Genomic DNA, 17,450 nt, shown 5'->3' with positions numbered 1-17,450 from the left:
GGAGATGAGCAGGATGTAAACATCCTGCCCACCTCCGTCCTTCTCATTGCAGCCGGGAGGCAGGTAAGGTGATGTTCCTCGCTCCTGCGGCTTCACACACAGCGATGTGTGCTGCCGCAGGATCGAGGAACAACATCGTACCTGTCGCACCATCGGCATTATGGAAATGTCGGAGGCTGCAGCGATGATACGATAATGACACTTTTGCGCTCGTTCATCGTATCAAAAAGGTTTTACACGTTGCGATATCGACTGCGACGCCGGATGTGCGTCACTTTCGATTTGATCCCCATCGACATCGCACGTGCAATGTCACAACGTGCAAAGCCGCCCTTAGTGTTGTCTATTGCATCATATCAGATATTTGCTGTCAACGGGTTATACCATCAATTACTGACAATTGTCTTATTTTTAATCATGCATACATCCACTATTATCACATTCTAAACTAGCAGCCAATGAAATCAGATTTCTTAATTCTATGCTATTATCATGATCGTAATCTATATGTGGTGAAGTGGAAATATGACTGATGGCAGCTGATCTCGATATCTACTAATCATGTGTTACAGGAGATGCTTGATATCATGAAGGCAATTTATGATATGATGGGAAAATGCACATACCCTGTTGTTAGGGAAGATACACCAAAACAGCACGTGGAGAACTTCTTCCAGGTAAGATCCACATATTAAAGGGAACCGGTCACCAGGTTTTTCCCTTATAAGCTGTTGCCACCACCAGTGAGCTTTTATATACAGCATTCTGTATATTATACTCATCTGCGAGGAGGTTGGGTCCGTTGGACGTCGCTGGTCTCAATACAGTGCCTACTATCTTCCTTCCATCGCCGTCCTCCTTTGCTGCTCTGTGTGAATGATGCATTCAATGCCATCCACACAAAAGTCTCAATTGCGCTTCTTCGCATGCACACTTTCCTCTTCCCTGCTGCGTGCAGAGCAAAGTGCTGTAATATGCAGGCGCAGGAAAGGTCCAATACCACCTGCACATGCGCATTAAAATACTTTAATCTGCCCTCAGCAAGGCAGATCAAAATGCGCATGCGCAGGATCGCAATGGCGGCCTCTGTTTGAATAACATTTCCCACATGTCTACTTTAGAAAGGTTAAAAGTTCAGCAATTGCTCATTTTTCCAACAAAATTTACAAAACCATTTCTTTAAGGCTACTTTCACACATCCGGTTTGAGCAGTGCGGGTCAATCCGGCTGTGAAACCTATGCAACGGATGCGGCGAAAACACCGCATCCTTTGCATAAGTTTTTACATGCGGCCCGTCTGTTTTTTTTCCGGTTGCGGCATGCTACTGAGCATGCGCAGTGGAAGAAACCACATGCGGCGGCCGGATGCGTTTTTTCCGCATCGCGCCGCATCCGGCGTTCATAGGCATGCATTGAAAATTGCTCCGCAGCGGCCGGATGCGGCGCGATGCGTTTTTTTTGCCGGAGCAAAACACGTTCGAGGCAACGTTCCATCCGGCCGCGGCATCGGCTAAATCTGCCGCATGCGGCAAAAACCGGACCGAACGCAAGCCCATGCGGCAAAATACGGCACTAATGTTATTCTATGCAAAAAAAAAAAGCAACCGGCGGCAAAAAAACGATTGCGGTTTTTCTGAAGAGCGCCGTATTGTGCCGCAGAGCAAAAACCGTATGTGTGAAAGTAGCCTAAGGCCCCTTTATACACAGAGATAAATCTTTGGCAGATCTGTGGTTGCAGTGAAATCATGGACATATTGTTCCATTTCTGCACAGCCACAAACCTGGCACTGATTGTCCACAATTTCACGCCAACCACAGATCTGCCGCAGATTTATCTCTGTGTGTAAAGTGGCCTTTAGGATCCACATCACAATTGAAGTGACTTTGACAGAATATACCCAAAAGTGACACCATTCTAAAAACTGCACCCTTCAAACTGCTCAAAACCACATCCAAGAACTTTATTTACCCTGCAGATGGTTGACAGGAACTAAAGCAATGTGGAAGGAAAAATAAAAATGTTACTTTTTCCCACAGAAATGTTACTTTAGCCCCAAATTTTGCATTGTCACAAGGGTAGCAAGAGAAAATGCACCATACAATTTGTTGTGCAATTTCTCCTGAGAACACTGATGGTGGAAAAATACTGTTTGGGCGCATGGCAGGGCTCGAAACAGAATGAATGCTATTTGAATTTTGCAATGCAAAATTGACTGGAATCATTAGTGGACAACATTTGCAGAGCCTCTGATGTGCCGAAACAATGGAACCCCCCCCACACAAGTGACCGCATTTTGGAAACTAGACCCCTCAAGGTATTTTTCTGAACAACAACCTTGGAGTAAAACACAGTGAATTTTGCAGAATTAAACTTTGCAAATAAGACTTGTCTTGCCCAGTACATTGTAGTGCCCATACATTGTGCCCAGCTCGTGCTTCTCGAGACACACACCCATGCATGTGGATTCTAACTGTGGCTTAGACAAATTATGGTACTCAGAAGGGAAGGGGGCTATAACGCATTTCCTTAGCTTTTGTGCTACCAGTAGCATGGAAGCCCTCTATATTTCTATTAACAGATGACAGACCTGAGTGGAGACTTGTGTTTTTGTGGGTTGAGTTGAATGCTGTTTGGTGGCACTTTGGATCACATTTATCCTGTGCTCTATGTTGAGCAGTTACATCAGGGTTTCCATTTTCATCTCTGAAATACATGATTCAAGTGAAACCCCTGACTGATCTGTTCACTATAATGAGGCAGCAGAGTCACTCTGGACTCAGTTTGTAAGCTCTCAGTGTAGGGAGCAGGATAAATATAAGCAGTGTCTTACTGTGAACTTCGGCAGGCAGAATAAACAAACAAACAGCAGTTGGAGAATTGGCTTTATTACTATTTTTTATGCTACAGACCATGTGGTATAGGTGATTAGGCGGGTTTATTCCTCAAATCAGTATGAATACAGTGTTACCAGATTTATATTGTTTTTTGAATACTATACATTAATAAACACTTTTTTACAAAATCAAGGGGTTTTTTTTCATCACCGTATTTTGAAGGCTATAGTTTTTCTTATTTTTCTGCCGATAGTCATGCGAGGGCTTGTTTTTTGCGGGATTAGTTTAAGTTTTTCTTGGTACCATTTTGGCCCCATATGTTTTGATCGCTTTCAATTCACTTTTTTTGTGAGGCAAAATCATGAAAAAATTGCAATTAATGATTTTTTTTTTTTTAATGCCATTCACTGTGTGGTAAAAATGATAAGATAGCTTTATTCTTTGGGTCAGTATGGCTATAGTAATACCACAGTTATATATTATATAGTTTTTTATGATTTGCCGTTTTTACACCATAAAAACAATTTTATAGAAAAAATAATTGTTTTTGCATTGCTGTATTCTGAGAACTATAGCTTATCATATTTTTTTTTTTTTGCTGACAGAGATACATGGCAGTTTGTTTTTTGCGGGAGAGGATGAAGGTTTTAGAGATACCATTTTTATTTACTTGTGCCTTTTTTGATCGTGTTTTATTCCGCTTTTTTGTCATCTGATGAAAAGACAGTGTTTGCTCCGTTCTTTATATTTTTTTTACGCTGTTCACTGAAGGGGTTAATTCGTGTGACACTAATAAATTAAGTAGCAAAGTTGCTTGTTTTAACAGACACTTTGCCATTTTATCCATTTAATAACAACCCCAATCCACACTATTCACACTATTCAAACTATAACTTTTGATTTGGCAAAAAAAATGTGGAATATATGTTTGAAGTCATGCAATTTTTTAATGTTACTTTCTATTAAATATACACTATTATGTTTATCTAAATTGTGTGTTTTTTATACAGAAAATGGACATCAATAAAGATGGAGTGGTGACTATAGATGAATTCATAGAAAGCTGCCAAAAAGTAAGTATCGAGAAATCAAAATATAAATTGTGTACAAACAGCAACTCATAAAAGTGAGTTTACCAGTGCTAGCCATGGTTGTATTTTGTAATTTATGTATTTATTTTAGCAATGAGAGAAAACTTCAGCACACAATTTCATTTAAAGGAGGTCGTTCCGCACAAAATGACTGTCCAAATCAACCTGATGATGGTATACTTATTTCAAAAGAAAACCAACTCATTCGAATGGCTGTATAATCGTATTAAAATGAACAGTCGTGAGTAGGGATTAGTTGACCCATAGATGTTTGCGTTTGTAGATACGGCTACACTTCAGTTAAAAGTTTGGTTCGGGACCTGGACTTACCACGAACTTCACCCCAAACCCTATATAAGTCAATGGGGACCCGAACTTTGGTGGTGTAAATGGCTGGAAAATGGTCTTAGTAAGAGCTAGTAGGCTTCAGAAAGAGCTCAGAGGCGACCTCATACCATTTTTTTTAAATTATTTAAAAAACAGTGTGGGGTCCACCCTATTTTTTATTACCAGCAAATGTAAAGCAGACAGGGCTGGTATTATCAGGCTGGGAAGGCCCATAGTTATTTGGCCTTTCCCAGCCTAAAAACAGCAGCCCGCAACTGACCCAGAAGTGGCGAATCCATTAGACTCACCAATTCAGGCACTTTGCCCTGCTGTTCTCGATTGCCCTGGGGTTGTGGCGATTGGGGTAATTCTTTTGAGATTGATGTCAGTTGTGAACTGGCAGCTGGAATTAAGTTCAGGGGTTAGTAATGGAGAGGCATCTATCAGACACCCTCATTATTAACCCAGCAAGTGTTCAGTTAAAAAAAAGCACACACACAGACTGGAAAAATAGTTTATTTCAATAAAAATGCCCTTCTTTGTCATTCACCAATTTAGTAATTTTAAAAAATCCTTGAAGTTCCAAAGTAATCCAGTCGTGAATAAAGACTTTCACACACACCCTTGTTCACCAATTTATTAATTAAGAAGAAACCCTGGAAGTTCAGATGTAATCCAATGGTGTAATGTCCCATGATGCCCATTGATTCCTCTGGAGCTCCGTTCTGAGAACGACACTCCATAGGTCACTGCCAGTTAGCAGCAGCCTGGAATTTCTTATGCTTGTGAGAAATTCAGTCTCTGCTGCTGACTGCGAAGATTTCTTTTTAATTAATAAATTGGTCAACGAGGGAGTTTGTGGGAACTCTTTATTTAAATAAATTATTTATTCCAGTGTGTCTTTGTTTTTTAACTGTACACTTGCCGGCTTACTAATAGGGGTGTCTCATAGACACCTATCTATTACTAACCCATGCTAGCTGTCAATTCCCAGCTGAAATCAATACCATAAACTATTACCTCAATTGCCACCGCACCAGGGCAAACTGGAAGAGCCATGTAAAGCGTCAGAATTGGCGCATCTAATGGATGCACCACTTCTGGGGCGGCTGTGGGCTGCTATTTTTAGGCTGGGAAGAGCCAAATAACCATGACCCTTCTCACCCTGTTAATATCAGCTCTCAGCTGTCTGCTTTACCTTGTCTGGTTATCAGAAATAGGGTGGATCCCCCCATACTGTGTTTTTTAATTATTTAAATAAATAATTTTAAAACATACTTTATTGAATGGGGAAGATGCCTGTATGTGTGGCGCCCCTGACCTGGTCAGGCACCACTGAGTACTGCACCCATGCTGGGTCAGTACAACACAGGTAATCCAGAAAGCTGACCCGGGTGTGGACACGCAGGCACATAGTAACCAGGTCTCCCACATTGACCTTTGAAGGGACCCCTGGGAAATCCAGGAGGGGGCGTGGTCTCCATCTCCACTCAAGGCTTGTGGTAGAGAGTCTGGTTGCTACGTTGCGGAGGCAGGCACAGAGGGGAGGGGGGAGTAGTAAGCCAGTCAGTTAGTGAAGCTTAGGGAGAGAGAGCAGTTGCAAGGAGGAAACCTGGAGGCTGTCACTAGGCAGACACCGCAGGTGCAGTGGTTACTGGCGGGAAAGAACGGCCACTTGGTAGTGCCGCCCAAAAACCACCTGAGGCCGGAGTGCAAAGGGGTGGCTGAGTACTTGGACTGACAGGTGAACCAGGCCCGCACGGGGTTACAGGTCCCCAGAGCAGGGGCCCATTCAGTTGGCCTGCTCAACCTGCAGGTGAGGGCACTTCATGCCCTTCACCAAACTACCACAGAGTCCGCAGCCACGTAGCAACGAGAGGGCTCATAGGAACAAGAGGCAAGCAGCCGGAGTTACCTGGTCCAGGCTACAAGCAAACGGGCCGAAAAGGGGAGAACAGGCGGAAGCAACTTCCCTGGGTGACCCCGTAGGACTACAAGTCTGGGTCACCGCAAAAACAAGAGGGCTAGGAAGGCGAGTCAGGAGCCACCCCCTAAGTCAGCCTGAAGGAGCCTGGTTCCCTACTTGGAGCATCACAGCATCGCCCGGGTTACTCATCCCTGCCACCTGCAGGGAGTAAAAACCCTGAAAGACATTCCTGCTGTGCGTGTGAGTTCTTCTGCGACCTGTGGTATTACACACCTACACTGGGCCCTGGGGCCAGCCTCACTCTCGGGAGGCTATCACATCTAACTGCGCCTACCATCAGCCCCAGGTGTTTCTTAAACTGCAGTGGCGGTCGCCCTGACCGCAATACCGAGAGTGGCGTCACGAATCCCATAGAAGTCAACCTATCTGTGACCAGAAGAATCCAGGACGTCCAGTCCCTGAAGACCCTGAGACGACCTGAAGGTAACGGGGTCACGGGGCGGCACATATGCTTCTGTGAATAATGAAGAAAAAAAATCACGTGGGACGCCCCTATTTTTGATAACCAGCCAAGGTAAAGCAGACAGCTGAGGGTTGCAGCCTACAGCTATCTACCTTACCTGCACTGGTTATCAAAAATAGGGGGATCCCACGTGATTTTTTTTCACGGAAGCATACAGGCATCGTCCCCATTCAATAAAGCTTGTTGATTGGCTGCACTGCATCCTTTCTACCACTTTATTGGCATAAGAATAGTACCTGAACACCGAACTCAGACAAACTTTTTTTTAAAGTCTGTGTTCAAGTTTGAAACTTGGACACCCAGTGTCCGGTACGAACCACAAACTTTACAGTTCAGGTATGCTCATCCCTAGTCATGAGTCCTACAAGAGCTTATTTTAATATCGATAATAACAGGATTATACACGCAGTCTGACATGGGTTTTAAAAGTAAGTATACCAGCTTTATCCAGACTAAGAGATCTTTTTAATAATATATGTTGTTTGTATTGTTAAATCTGGTGGCTGGTTTACTTTATAGAGCCTCTCCGCAAAAATGTGACTGTTCATACCAAGCACAAGCACTCATTGTACCCTTGGTGTAGCCAAAAAGTTCAGTACACCTTCCTGCCTACTTGTTATCCAGCTATCTCCTCCCTTCTCTTCTATTATTGACAGCTGTGATTTAACAGAAGCCAGAAGATGGGGAAGATAGATGGAAAAGAAGTAGGTGGGAAGGTGCAGTGAACTTTTTGGCCACACTAAGGGTACACTGAGCTTGTGCTTTGTATGAACAGTCATTATTTACTGAGAGACTTCGTATAAGGCATCGGTTCCACTTGTTCATAGCTTCCGATGCGAGAGCATTGGAATCTATATGCTAATGATCTGCTGCGAGTGTGATCCGAGGGTCATGCGACTGTGATCCGATCTTGTGATTGCATCACAGCTGCTGAGGAGAGGAGGAGGGAGCACTTTCTCCCTCTCCTCCTCGTCCTGTCTCTGCGTACATTGCACTGCGGATGGATGACATGCGAGTGCAGAGCGATATTTCACATGCTCCCATAGGCTTGTATGGGTACATGTGAGCGGAGACTCGCTGTCGAACGCATCATGCTGGAACCAGGGCTTAAACTAGATCATTCACTAGATTTCACAATACAAACAGCATAAAATAGATCTCTTAAACTTGATGAGGCTGGTGTACTTGTTTTAAAAACTCTATGCCTGTTATCATTCTTGATATTAAAATAAGCTTTAGTTGGATTAATAAAATAAAATTTTAATAAGAAGAAAACCATTCAGACGTAAGTACACCACCATCAGGTCTAAGAGATCTATGTATTGTATTTATAAATGTATGCAGTTTTCATTGGAAAAAAAAAAGATTTAAAACAATAAGAATTAATAGAAATTATAAGAAAAAAGTTCTCTACTTAAACACTTCAGGCCAGAGGATCGGGTAGTCTGAGAGTCGTAAGGGGCAGGTCAGTTGTTTAGAATATGATATTAAATTCAGAAGATTCATACATAGGCAACAAAGACAAATAGTGCAGGTTCTGACCCATAAGACATGTCAGGAAAGACTTCATGAACTTGAATATGTAACCTGCAGGAAGAAGGTAAGGGCTCAACATGACTGAACCTTAAAGGGCTCGAGGCTTAAATAAAGTTCAGGTAGATATCTTCCAAAAGAAAGTTTACTTGGAAAGATGTAGCCATGAAATAGTATAAGAATCAACAGTAAGTGATGTTATATCAAGCCTGGGACAAACACAAGCTCATTTTATCCAATATTAAGGAAGCTGAAACCTTTTTTTATTAAAAAACGTTAATAGAAGAAAAAAGCATAAGAAGCAGAAAATGAAAAGAAAAGACCAGGTTAAACATCTTCCGATAATACATTTCTAAGGTCTATTTATGCAACAGTCCTGTGCTAAAAGATCAATGCACACAGACTATTTCACAGTAAATCACTTTTTTTTGTATTTTTTTTATTTTTTTTGTGAATTAAAGGGAATCTGCCAGTAGTACCACCCTCCTAAGCCGTCTATGTGAGCATGTAGGTCATAGGAAGCTGAAAAAAATTATGCCTTAATATCTGCAATCCAATGTCTTATTTCAGAGAAATCCATAGTTTTTTAATATGTAAATTAGCTGTTAAGATCTATGGGCCGGACACAGATCTCCCTGAGAATCTGCCGCCAGAGCTTACTCTACATGAAAGGAGGCGTGAGACATGCACTGACTGACAGTCTGCTTTCCTAATCTACATGTCTCACCCAGGTAATCTAATATATAAAGCTGAATGTGTGCGTGTATGTGTGTGTGTATGTCCGGGATTGGAATCCGCATCGTCGCAGCAACAGCCACAAAATTTTGCACACTCACACTTTTGGATCCCGAAAGCGTCATAGGCTATGTTTTGAGGGGAAATTTTAACCCCACTCTTTACAGTTAATCTCCAAAAAACCTGCCTCCATTAAAGCGAATGGAGCTGGGAGCCACAGTGCAGCCAGAACTTCAGAAGAATGCACAGCCACGCCCTTATATGGAATGTTGGCGTGTCACAATGCAGCCAGGGAAAGAGACAGACATAGACAGGGAAAGAGGCAGACACAGACAGGGTAAGAAACAGACATAGACAAGGTAAGAGACAGACACAAAGAGACAGACACAGACAAAGAGACAGACTGACAGGGAAAGAGACAGACAGGGAAAGAGAGGGAAAGAGAGAGACAGGTTAAGAGACAGACAGACACAGGGAAACAGACAGACAGGGAAAGAAAGGGAAAGAGACAGAGTAAGAGACAGACAAAGAGACAGACAAGTGGAAAGAGACTGAGGGAAAGAGACAGACAGGGAAAGTGACAGACAGGGAAAGAGATTGAGACAGATGGAGAAAGAGACAGACAGACAAAGAGAGAGCCATAGATATATACAGATGGGGAGAAAGACATAATTACATTTGTATCTATTTGTTTTGTGGTTTTTGTGGGCAGAATACATTTTTGTTAATACATTCTATTTTGTTAACAGCAGTTATTAACCCGGGCGAAGCCGGGTAGTACAGCTAGTCTAATATATAAAGCTGAATGTGTGTATGTATGTCCAGGATTGGCATCTGCACTGTCGCAGCTACAGCCACAAAATTTTGCACACTCACACGTCTGGACCCCGAGAGCGTCATAGGCTATGTTGTGAGGTGAAATTTTAACCTCGCGCATTCCAATTTACCAATCAATTTTTCCCCTATCTACATAATGGGGAAAAAGTGAAACGAAAAGTGTATCCGCACCGTCGCATTTACAATCACGAAATTTTGCACAGACACCTCATGTGACCCAGGGAACATCGTAGACTATGTTTTGACAGGAAAATTTAACCCCGCATTTTACAGTTACGCTCTAAAAAACATGCCTCCATTAAAGTAAATAGAGCCTGGAACTACAGGTTATTAGTAGGAGCTGTGATTGGTTGCTATAGGAACAAAAGACATTCATAGTATAAGAAGCTTATATATGAGGTAATAAAATGTCGGTGGGGAGACGGATAGAGAGAGACAGACAGAGAGACAGAGAGAGTCAGATAAAGACAGACAGGAAAGAGACAGAGAGATAGAGACAGACAGGGAAAGAGACAGACAGAGACAAACGGTGAAAGAGACAGACAGAGACAGACCTGGAAAGAAACAGACCTGGAAAGAGACAGATGGGGAAAGAGACAGATGGGGAAAGAGACAGACAGACATGCAGACAGGGACAGACACAGGCAGACAGGGAAGGAGGAGACAGCCAGAGAGACAGACAAAGATAGATGGGGAAAGACACAGACCTTGATACAGAAAGATGGGGAAAGAGACAGAGAAATAGAGACAGACAATGAAAGAGACAGACAGAGACAGGCAGACAGGGAAAGAGACAGACAGGAAAAGACACAGACAAAGAGACCGGGAGACAGACGGGGAAAGAGACAGACCTGGAAAGAGACAGATGGGGAAAGAAACAGAGAGATAGAGACAGACAAGGAAAGAAACAGACAGACACAGGCAGATGGGGAAAGAGACAGACGTGGAAAGAGACAGACGTGGAAAGAGACAGACGTGGAAAGAGACAGATGGGGAAAGAGACAGATGGGGAAAGAGACTGACAGAGACCGACGGGTTAAGAGACAGACAGAGACAGACGAGGAAAGAGACAGACGAGGAAAGAGACAGACGAGGAAAGAGGCAGACGAGGAAAGAGGCAGACGAGGAAAGAGGCAGACGAGGAAAGAGGCAGACCTGGAAAGAGGCAGACCTGGAAAGAGACAGATCTGGAAAGTGACACCTGAAAAGAGAAAGACAGGGAAAGAGACAGAGACAGACCTGCAAAGAGACAGACCTGGAAAGAGACAGACAGGAAAAGACACAGACAAAGAGACGGGGAGACAGACAGGGAAAAAGACAGACCTGGAAAGAGACAGATGGGGAAAGAAACAGAGAGATAGAGACAGACAAGGAAAGAGACAGACAGACACAGGCAGATGGGGAAAGAGACAGACGGGGAAAGAGACAGACGGGGAAAGAGACAGACGGGGAAAGAGACAGACAGGGAAAGAGACAGACGGGGAAAGAGACAGACAGAGACAGACGGGTTAAGAGACAGACAGAGACAGATGAGGAAAGAGACAGATGAGGAAAGAGACAGACGAGGAAAGAGACAGACGAGGAAAGAGACAGACGAGGAAATAAAATGTCGGTGGGGAGACGGATAGAGAGAGACAGACAGAGAGACAGAGAGAGTCAGATAGAGACAGACAGGAAAGAGACAGAGAGATAGAGAAAGACAGGGAAAGAGACAGACAGAGACAAACAGTGAAAGAGACAGACAGAGACAAACGGGGAAAGAGACAGACAGAGACAGACCTGGAAAGAGACAGACCTGGAAAGAGACAGATGGGGAAAGAGACAGATGGGGAAAGAGACAGACAGACATGCAGACAGGGACAGACACAGGCAGACAGGGAAGGAGGAGACCGCCAGAGAGACAGACAAAGATAGATGGGGAAAGACACAGACCTTGATACAGAAAGACGGGGAAAGAGACAGAGAAATAGAGACAGACAAGGAAAGAGACAGGCAGAGACAGGCAGACAGGGAAAGAGACAGACAGGAAAAGACACAGACAAAGAGACCGGGAGACAGATGGGGAAAGAGACAGACCTGGAAAGAGACAGAGGGGGAAAGAAACAGAGAGATAGAGGCAGACAAGGAAAGAGACAGACAGACGGGGAAAGAGACAGATGGGGAAAGAGACAGATGAGGAAAGAGACAGATGAGGAAAGAGACAGATGAGGAAAGAGACAGATGAGGAAAGAGACAGATGGGGAAAGAGACAGATGGGGAAAGAGACAGACAGGGAAAGAGGCAGACCTGGAAAGAGGCAGACCTGGAAAGAGACAGATATGGAAAGTGACACCTGAAAAGAGAAAGACGGGGAAAGAGACAGATAGAGACAGATCTGGAAAGAGACAGACCTGGAAAGAGACAGACCTGGAAAGAGACAGACCTGGAAAGAAACAGACGGAGCACATTGCTTGGCCAATTTAGTTAAATCTGTGTGGAATATTTGGGGTGTTGAAATATATGTTATGAAATGCTTCTATTAGCTTAGTTTTTGCCTTTTAATAATTACATTTCTATTTGTTTTGTGGTTTTTGTGTGCAGAATAAATTTTTGTTAATACATTCTATTTTGTTAACAGCAGTTATTAACCCGGGCGAAGTCGGGTAGTACAGCTAGTTATAAATAAAATTAGACTCGGCTCAATCTAATGGATAGGTGCTCAGAAAAAATATAGTCCAGAAATAGCGGCGAGTAGTTCCGGCACACTAAGGGGTACTTTGCATACTATGACATCGCAGGCCGATGCTTGCGATGCCGAGCGCGATAGTCCCCGCCCCTGTCGCAGCTGCGATCTCTTGTTATAGCTGCCGTAGCGAACATTATCGCTATGGCAGCTTCACATGGACTTACCTGCCCTGCGACGTCGCTCAGGCCGGCGACCCGCCTCCTTCCTAAGGGGGCAGGTCCTGCGGCGTCACAGTGACGTCACATGGCAGGCGGCCAATAGAAACGGAGAGGCGGAGATGAGCGGGACGTAAACATCCCGCCCACCTCCTTCCTTCCGCATAGCCGGCGTGAGCCGCAGGACGCAGGTAGGAGATGTTCCTCGCTCCTGCGGATTCACACACAGCGATGTGTGCTGCCGCAGGAACGAGGAACAATATATCGTAACATCGGTCCTTCCGAAATTATGGAAATGACCGATGCTACATCGATGATACGATTTCGACACTTTTGCGCTCGTTAATCATATCAATAACGATTTACACACTCCGATATCGACAGCGACGCCGGATGTGCGTCACTTTCGATTTGACCCCACTTTCGATTTGATCGCACCTGCGATGTCGTAGTGTGCAAAGTACCCCTTAGTGTGCTGGAACTACTCGTCACTATTTCACCCATTTAATAACCTCTTTCATTTAGAATAATCTTTGGAGGCAGATTCTCAGGGAGATCTGTGTCCGACCCTTAGATCTTAACAGCTTACTTAAAAACAATTTAGGAACATGAATTTTTTTAGAATATGGGCTCAGATTGCAGACTATCATTTTATTGAGCTTTCTATGACCTATATGCCCATACAGAAGGATTACGATGGTTGATCCCACTGACAGGTTCCCTTTAAACGAAGACCCCTGTTTGGGCGGCTATGTGGTGTATCATATGTATCAGTGATCATAAAGGACACAAAATGACATAATTAAACAACAAAGTCTAATAGTATTAAGCAGTAATACGTTTTCACGCCCATCTGAACATTGGTTGGATAACTTTTGTTAAAATGGACAGAATGTCCTTAGTTAGAATTGGGTCTGAGGCTACATCCACTGGAAGATTCTCGTTCACTTGAATACACAGAAAGAAAATGAGTAAAATGAGTAAATCATATAGAGAATAGTTTACAAAATCTCATTGTGCTTAGGGCTACTATAATTCACATACATATGTATATACCAGTCAGACAAAACCAAAACCAAATATTATGTAGACACATCTCAAGCTGTAAAACAGCTTTGACTGATTTAGACTCACGTCCTCGCATGGCACCAAGAAAAAAGCAGCGGTTCTTTAATTCCTGAAGCCTCCATGAATCAGACTTGTTTTCTCACTGCAGACTTATTTTCTCACTACATCCCACAGATCCTCAATCTGATTGACACCTGGGCAAGTCAACACCTTGAACTCTTTGTCATGTTCCTCAAACAATTCCTGAACTAATATTGCACTGTGGCGTTGAGTGCGCCGCCATTAGGATATGATGCCATGAAGGGATGTGGTTGGTCTGCAAAAAATATTTAGTTAGGTGGTATGTGTCAAAGTAAGGTCCACTTGAATGCCAAGAGCCAAGATGTCCCAGCAGAATATAACCTAAGGCATGAAATAAGCCATCTCTAAGTAAGTGACACAAAACCTTAACTGACTAAGATGTTTGTCCTTGGATCCTTAGATTAGATTGGTACTAACCCCTGAACCACCTCATAGGAACAACTATTTGTCTCTCTGCATTATGGCCTGTTATTCTTTGTCATTTGAATGCTGGGCCCAGAGGTGGACGTAGCTGCTGTAACCCTCTGTTGAAGTTGCTGTGGTGGCTGCAGTCTTGGTGCTGACTGTAGTAATTTATCGTTGTTTCCCCCTACCATCTGTCTCCCTTCCCTGGTGCATTGTTTTAGTGCAGCGGTGAGGCTAGCATCCCTTACCTGCCCACTCACTAGCCAGGACTATTGAAGAGTCACTCTGGGCTTCAGGTTCTGGCTCGGTGACAGGTGAGGAACCTGTATAGGGACAGGCTAGGAGTGCAGGGTACAGAGGCAGGTAAGTAGAGGAAGTGTTTATCTTCCCTCTCACTAAAGCTAGGGCTTACTGTTGTTAAAGTGTCCCTGGTGTACCCACTGTTTCTCATGTTACCCTTGTTGTTGTGTGTCTTACCCCACACCAGACCTTCCCCAAGTCCGTGCCGTGACACTATTTTTGAGATTTTTAGCTGGCTAGAAATCAAAATCTGGTCCATGGATAATTATACTTCCTCATTTCTCCTGCTGCAAGACTTACAGTAAAGTTACGGATTACAGTTCTGAGAGGTGACCTGTACGGTTAATGATTTTTATGAACACCTTGACCGAGCGATGGGGTCTACATAAGAGTGACGTTGTACTTTTCCATTAAGCTTTTTTTTAAATTCCTTCAAATATATTTGAGCGCAACGTAAGAAAATATTGAACATGAACTCAATATGGAAATATCTCAGCTTGGATCACTTTGGGCTTCAAAGCGTAAGCAGCCAAAGAGATCTCGTCTGTGAACATTTCATTTCTTGTGTCCACAGAAGAGACTGAACTACGGAACAAAACCCAACAAAAGACACAAAAATGTAATTACTATCTTTTCTTGAATACAAGCCTTGAAAGAGTTTCTAATACTGATCACCAATCTTCATGGTATTACAGTATTCTTCAAATGTAATTTGTTGCAGAATTTTTGGTTTTCAACTCTTTTCTGTGTTTTCTTTTTTTTTTTTAGGATGAAAATATCATGTGCTCCATGCAGCTGTTTGAGAATGTGATTTAGCTCATGTTCGCGGACTATGAAGGACGGACCTTTCATCTATTTTTGACAATAATTTGGAGCCGCAGTTTCCATCTTACCATGAATAGACTGTTCAGCTTTATACTAAGTCATATATTATGCAAAGTAGCTTTTCTATGATGCCTTCCAAAAATCAGGTCTCATGATGTATAATGTTTCAGGTTTGTTTTCATGCTTAAAACATTTCATATGTTGATAGGAATTGTTTTACAGTCTGGGCCCTTTTATTTCAAATGAGGTTTTCCAGGATTTTGATATTGATGACCTATCGTTAGAATAGGTCATAGATATCAGGTCAGTGGGGGTACGACTCCCGACACCCCAACTAATCAACTGTTTGTAGCAGCCAGATGTATACAGAACTGGAGCACCATAGTTCTGTTGGCCATTTTTGGGGTACTGCAATTCAGCAACAAGATCTGAGCTGCAGAATCCAAGAAGTCACTGCCTAGTATACAGAACCATGCTGTCCAGCGTTGTACACTTTTTACATCCAGGGGGGTGTGTGGGTGTCGAACCTCCACCGATCTGATATTGATGATCTATCCTAAGGCTAGGTCATCACTATGCAAATCCTAGACAGCCCCGTTCACAAGCATTCTTAGATAAGTATATCATTTATGGACCATGATATATTGTTTATCACCGGTCAACTATGAGCACTCCAATCAAACAGGTTGTGGTATGGGCCAATAATAAACCCAATGTATGTTGGGGTTGGCCAACAAATTGGCGAAATCTTATAAAATAACAGGTGTATTTTTGTTAATGATTGTGCCTATTTATTTAATATGAATTGTAGATTACATTTATTTGGTTATGAAATGAAAATATAAGTCTGTATGTGTCTGACTTTATGCCTTCTACCTGGAAGAAATGCCTACAAAACTGTTGAGAGACTGTAAGTCTTAGAACATGTTGCTATTCTTTTTGGTATTCTCAGGATGAGTATTAGCTTTGAAGGGAAGGGATGGTTTTGATTTCTGTTGGAACAACCATGACCAACCATGAAGCTTCAGTAAAATAAGGTTTACAGAAGAAAAAGGTTGTTGATCTCAGTATTTGAATATTTAAAGGGGATCTGGTAAGTTCATTAAAGGGAACCTGTCACCAGATTTGGTGACTATAAGCTGCAGCCACCACCATTGGGCTCTTATATACAGCATTCTAACATGCTGTATATAAGAGCCCAGGCTGCTGTGTAGAATGTAAAAATCACTTTATAAAACTCACCTAAGGGGCGGTGCGGTGCAGACTGGTCAGATGGGTGTCTCCGTTCTCCGGGTCTGGCGCTTCCTCTTTCGGCCATCTTTGTCCTCCTTCTGAAGCCTGTGTGCATGACATATCCTACGTCATGCACACAGGCCTTCATTGAGGTCCCGCGCAAGTGTACTTTGATCTGCCCTGAGCAGGACAGATCAAAGTATTATAGTGCGCATGCGCGGGATCTCAATGCTGGCTCGTGTGCATGCCGTAAGATGCATCCAGGCTTCAGAAGAAGGAGAACAAAGATGGCCGAAAGAGGAGACGCCGGACCCGAAGAATGGAGACACCCATCCGACCAGTCTGCACTGCACCGACCGTTTAGGTGAGTATTATAAAGTGATTTCTATGTTCTACACAGCAGCCTGGGCTTTTATATACAGCATGTTAGAATGCTGTATATAACAGCCCACTGGTGGTGGCTGCAGCTTATATTCACCAAATCTGGTAACAGGGTGCCTTTAAAATAACAGACCTTTCCAACACCCCATTCCTACATTGGCCCTACTGCAGTCCGCAGGCTGTACTGCTTTGACTCTGAAGTCAGCTTAGACAGCAACACATCTATATAGCGGATAAGGTAATGTAACTGATTCACTAATAATTAGCAATTAATTATGGACAAAACCATAAGTCCTCAACTGGTGGTAACTGTAACTTTCTCGAACATGTCATGTACCAAGGGAGCACTCACACTGCTCTCATACAGTACTTTGTACTATCAGAGTCTTATGAGTAGTTTGATGTACTTTATTTGAGTAGGAGGTACTTGGCTTTGAACAACTGGAATACAATGTGCTAAACCATATTT

At 43.1% G+C, this 17,450-nt stretch overlaps 1 protein-coding gene across 5 annotated transcripts in view; it reads left to right on the top strand.

Moving 5' to 3' along the window:
- Positions 1–16,482, top strand: part of KCNIP4 (potassium voltage-gated channel interacting protein 4) — a 1,162,298-nt gene extending 1,145,816 nt beyond the window's left edge. For all 5 annotated transcript variants that reach the window (XM_075346923.1, XM_075346924.1, XM_075346922.1 and 2 more), the window contains exons 6-8: positions 573–677; positions 3,846–3,908; positions 15,311–16,482. In XM_075346923.1, coding sequence (XP_075203038.1) covers positions 573–677; positions 3,846–3,908; positions 15,311–15,358 — 216 coding nt within the window. In that variant the 3' untranslated portion in view covers positions 15,359–16,482. The remainder of the gene's footprint in view (positions 1–572; positions 678–3,845; positions 3,909–15,310) is intronic.
- Positions 16,483–17,450: the final 968 nt, after the last annotated feature.

The sequence above is a fragment of the Anomaloglossus baeobatrachus genome, chromosome 1 (genome assembly GCF_048569485.1).
Source record: "Anomaloglossus baeobatrachus isolate aAnoBae1 chromosome 1, aAnoBae1.hap1, whole genome shotgun sequence".
Taxonomy (NCBI): domain Eukaryota; kingdom Metazoa; phylum Chordata; class Amphibia; order Anura; family Aromobatidae; genus Anomaloglossus; species Anomaloglossus baeobatrachus.
This window is presented reverse-complemented; position numbering and strand designations above follow the sequence as displayed.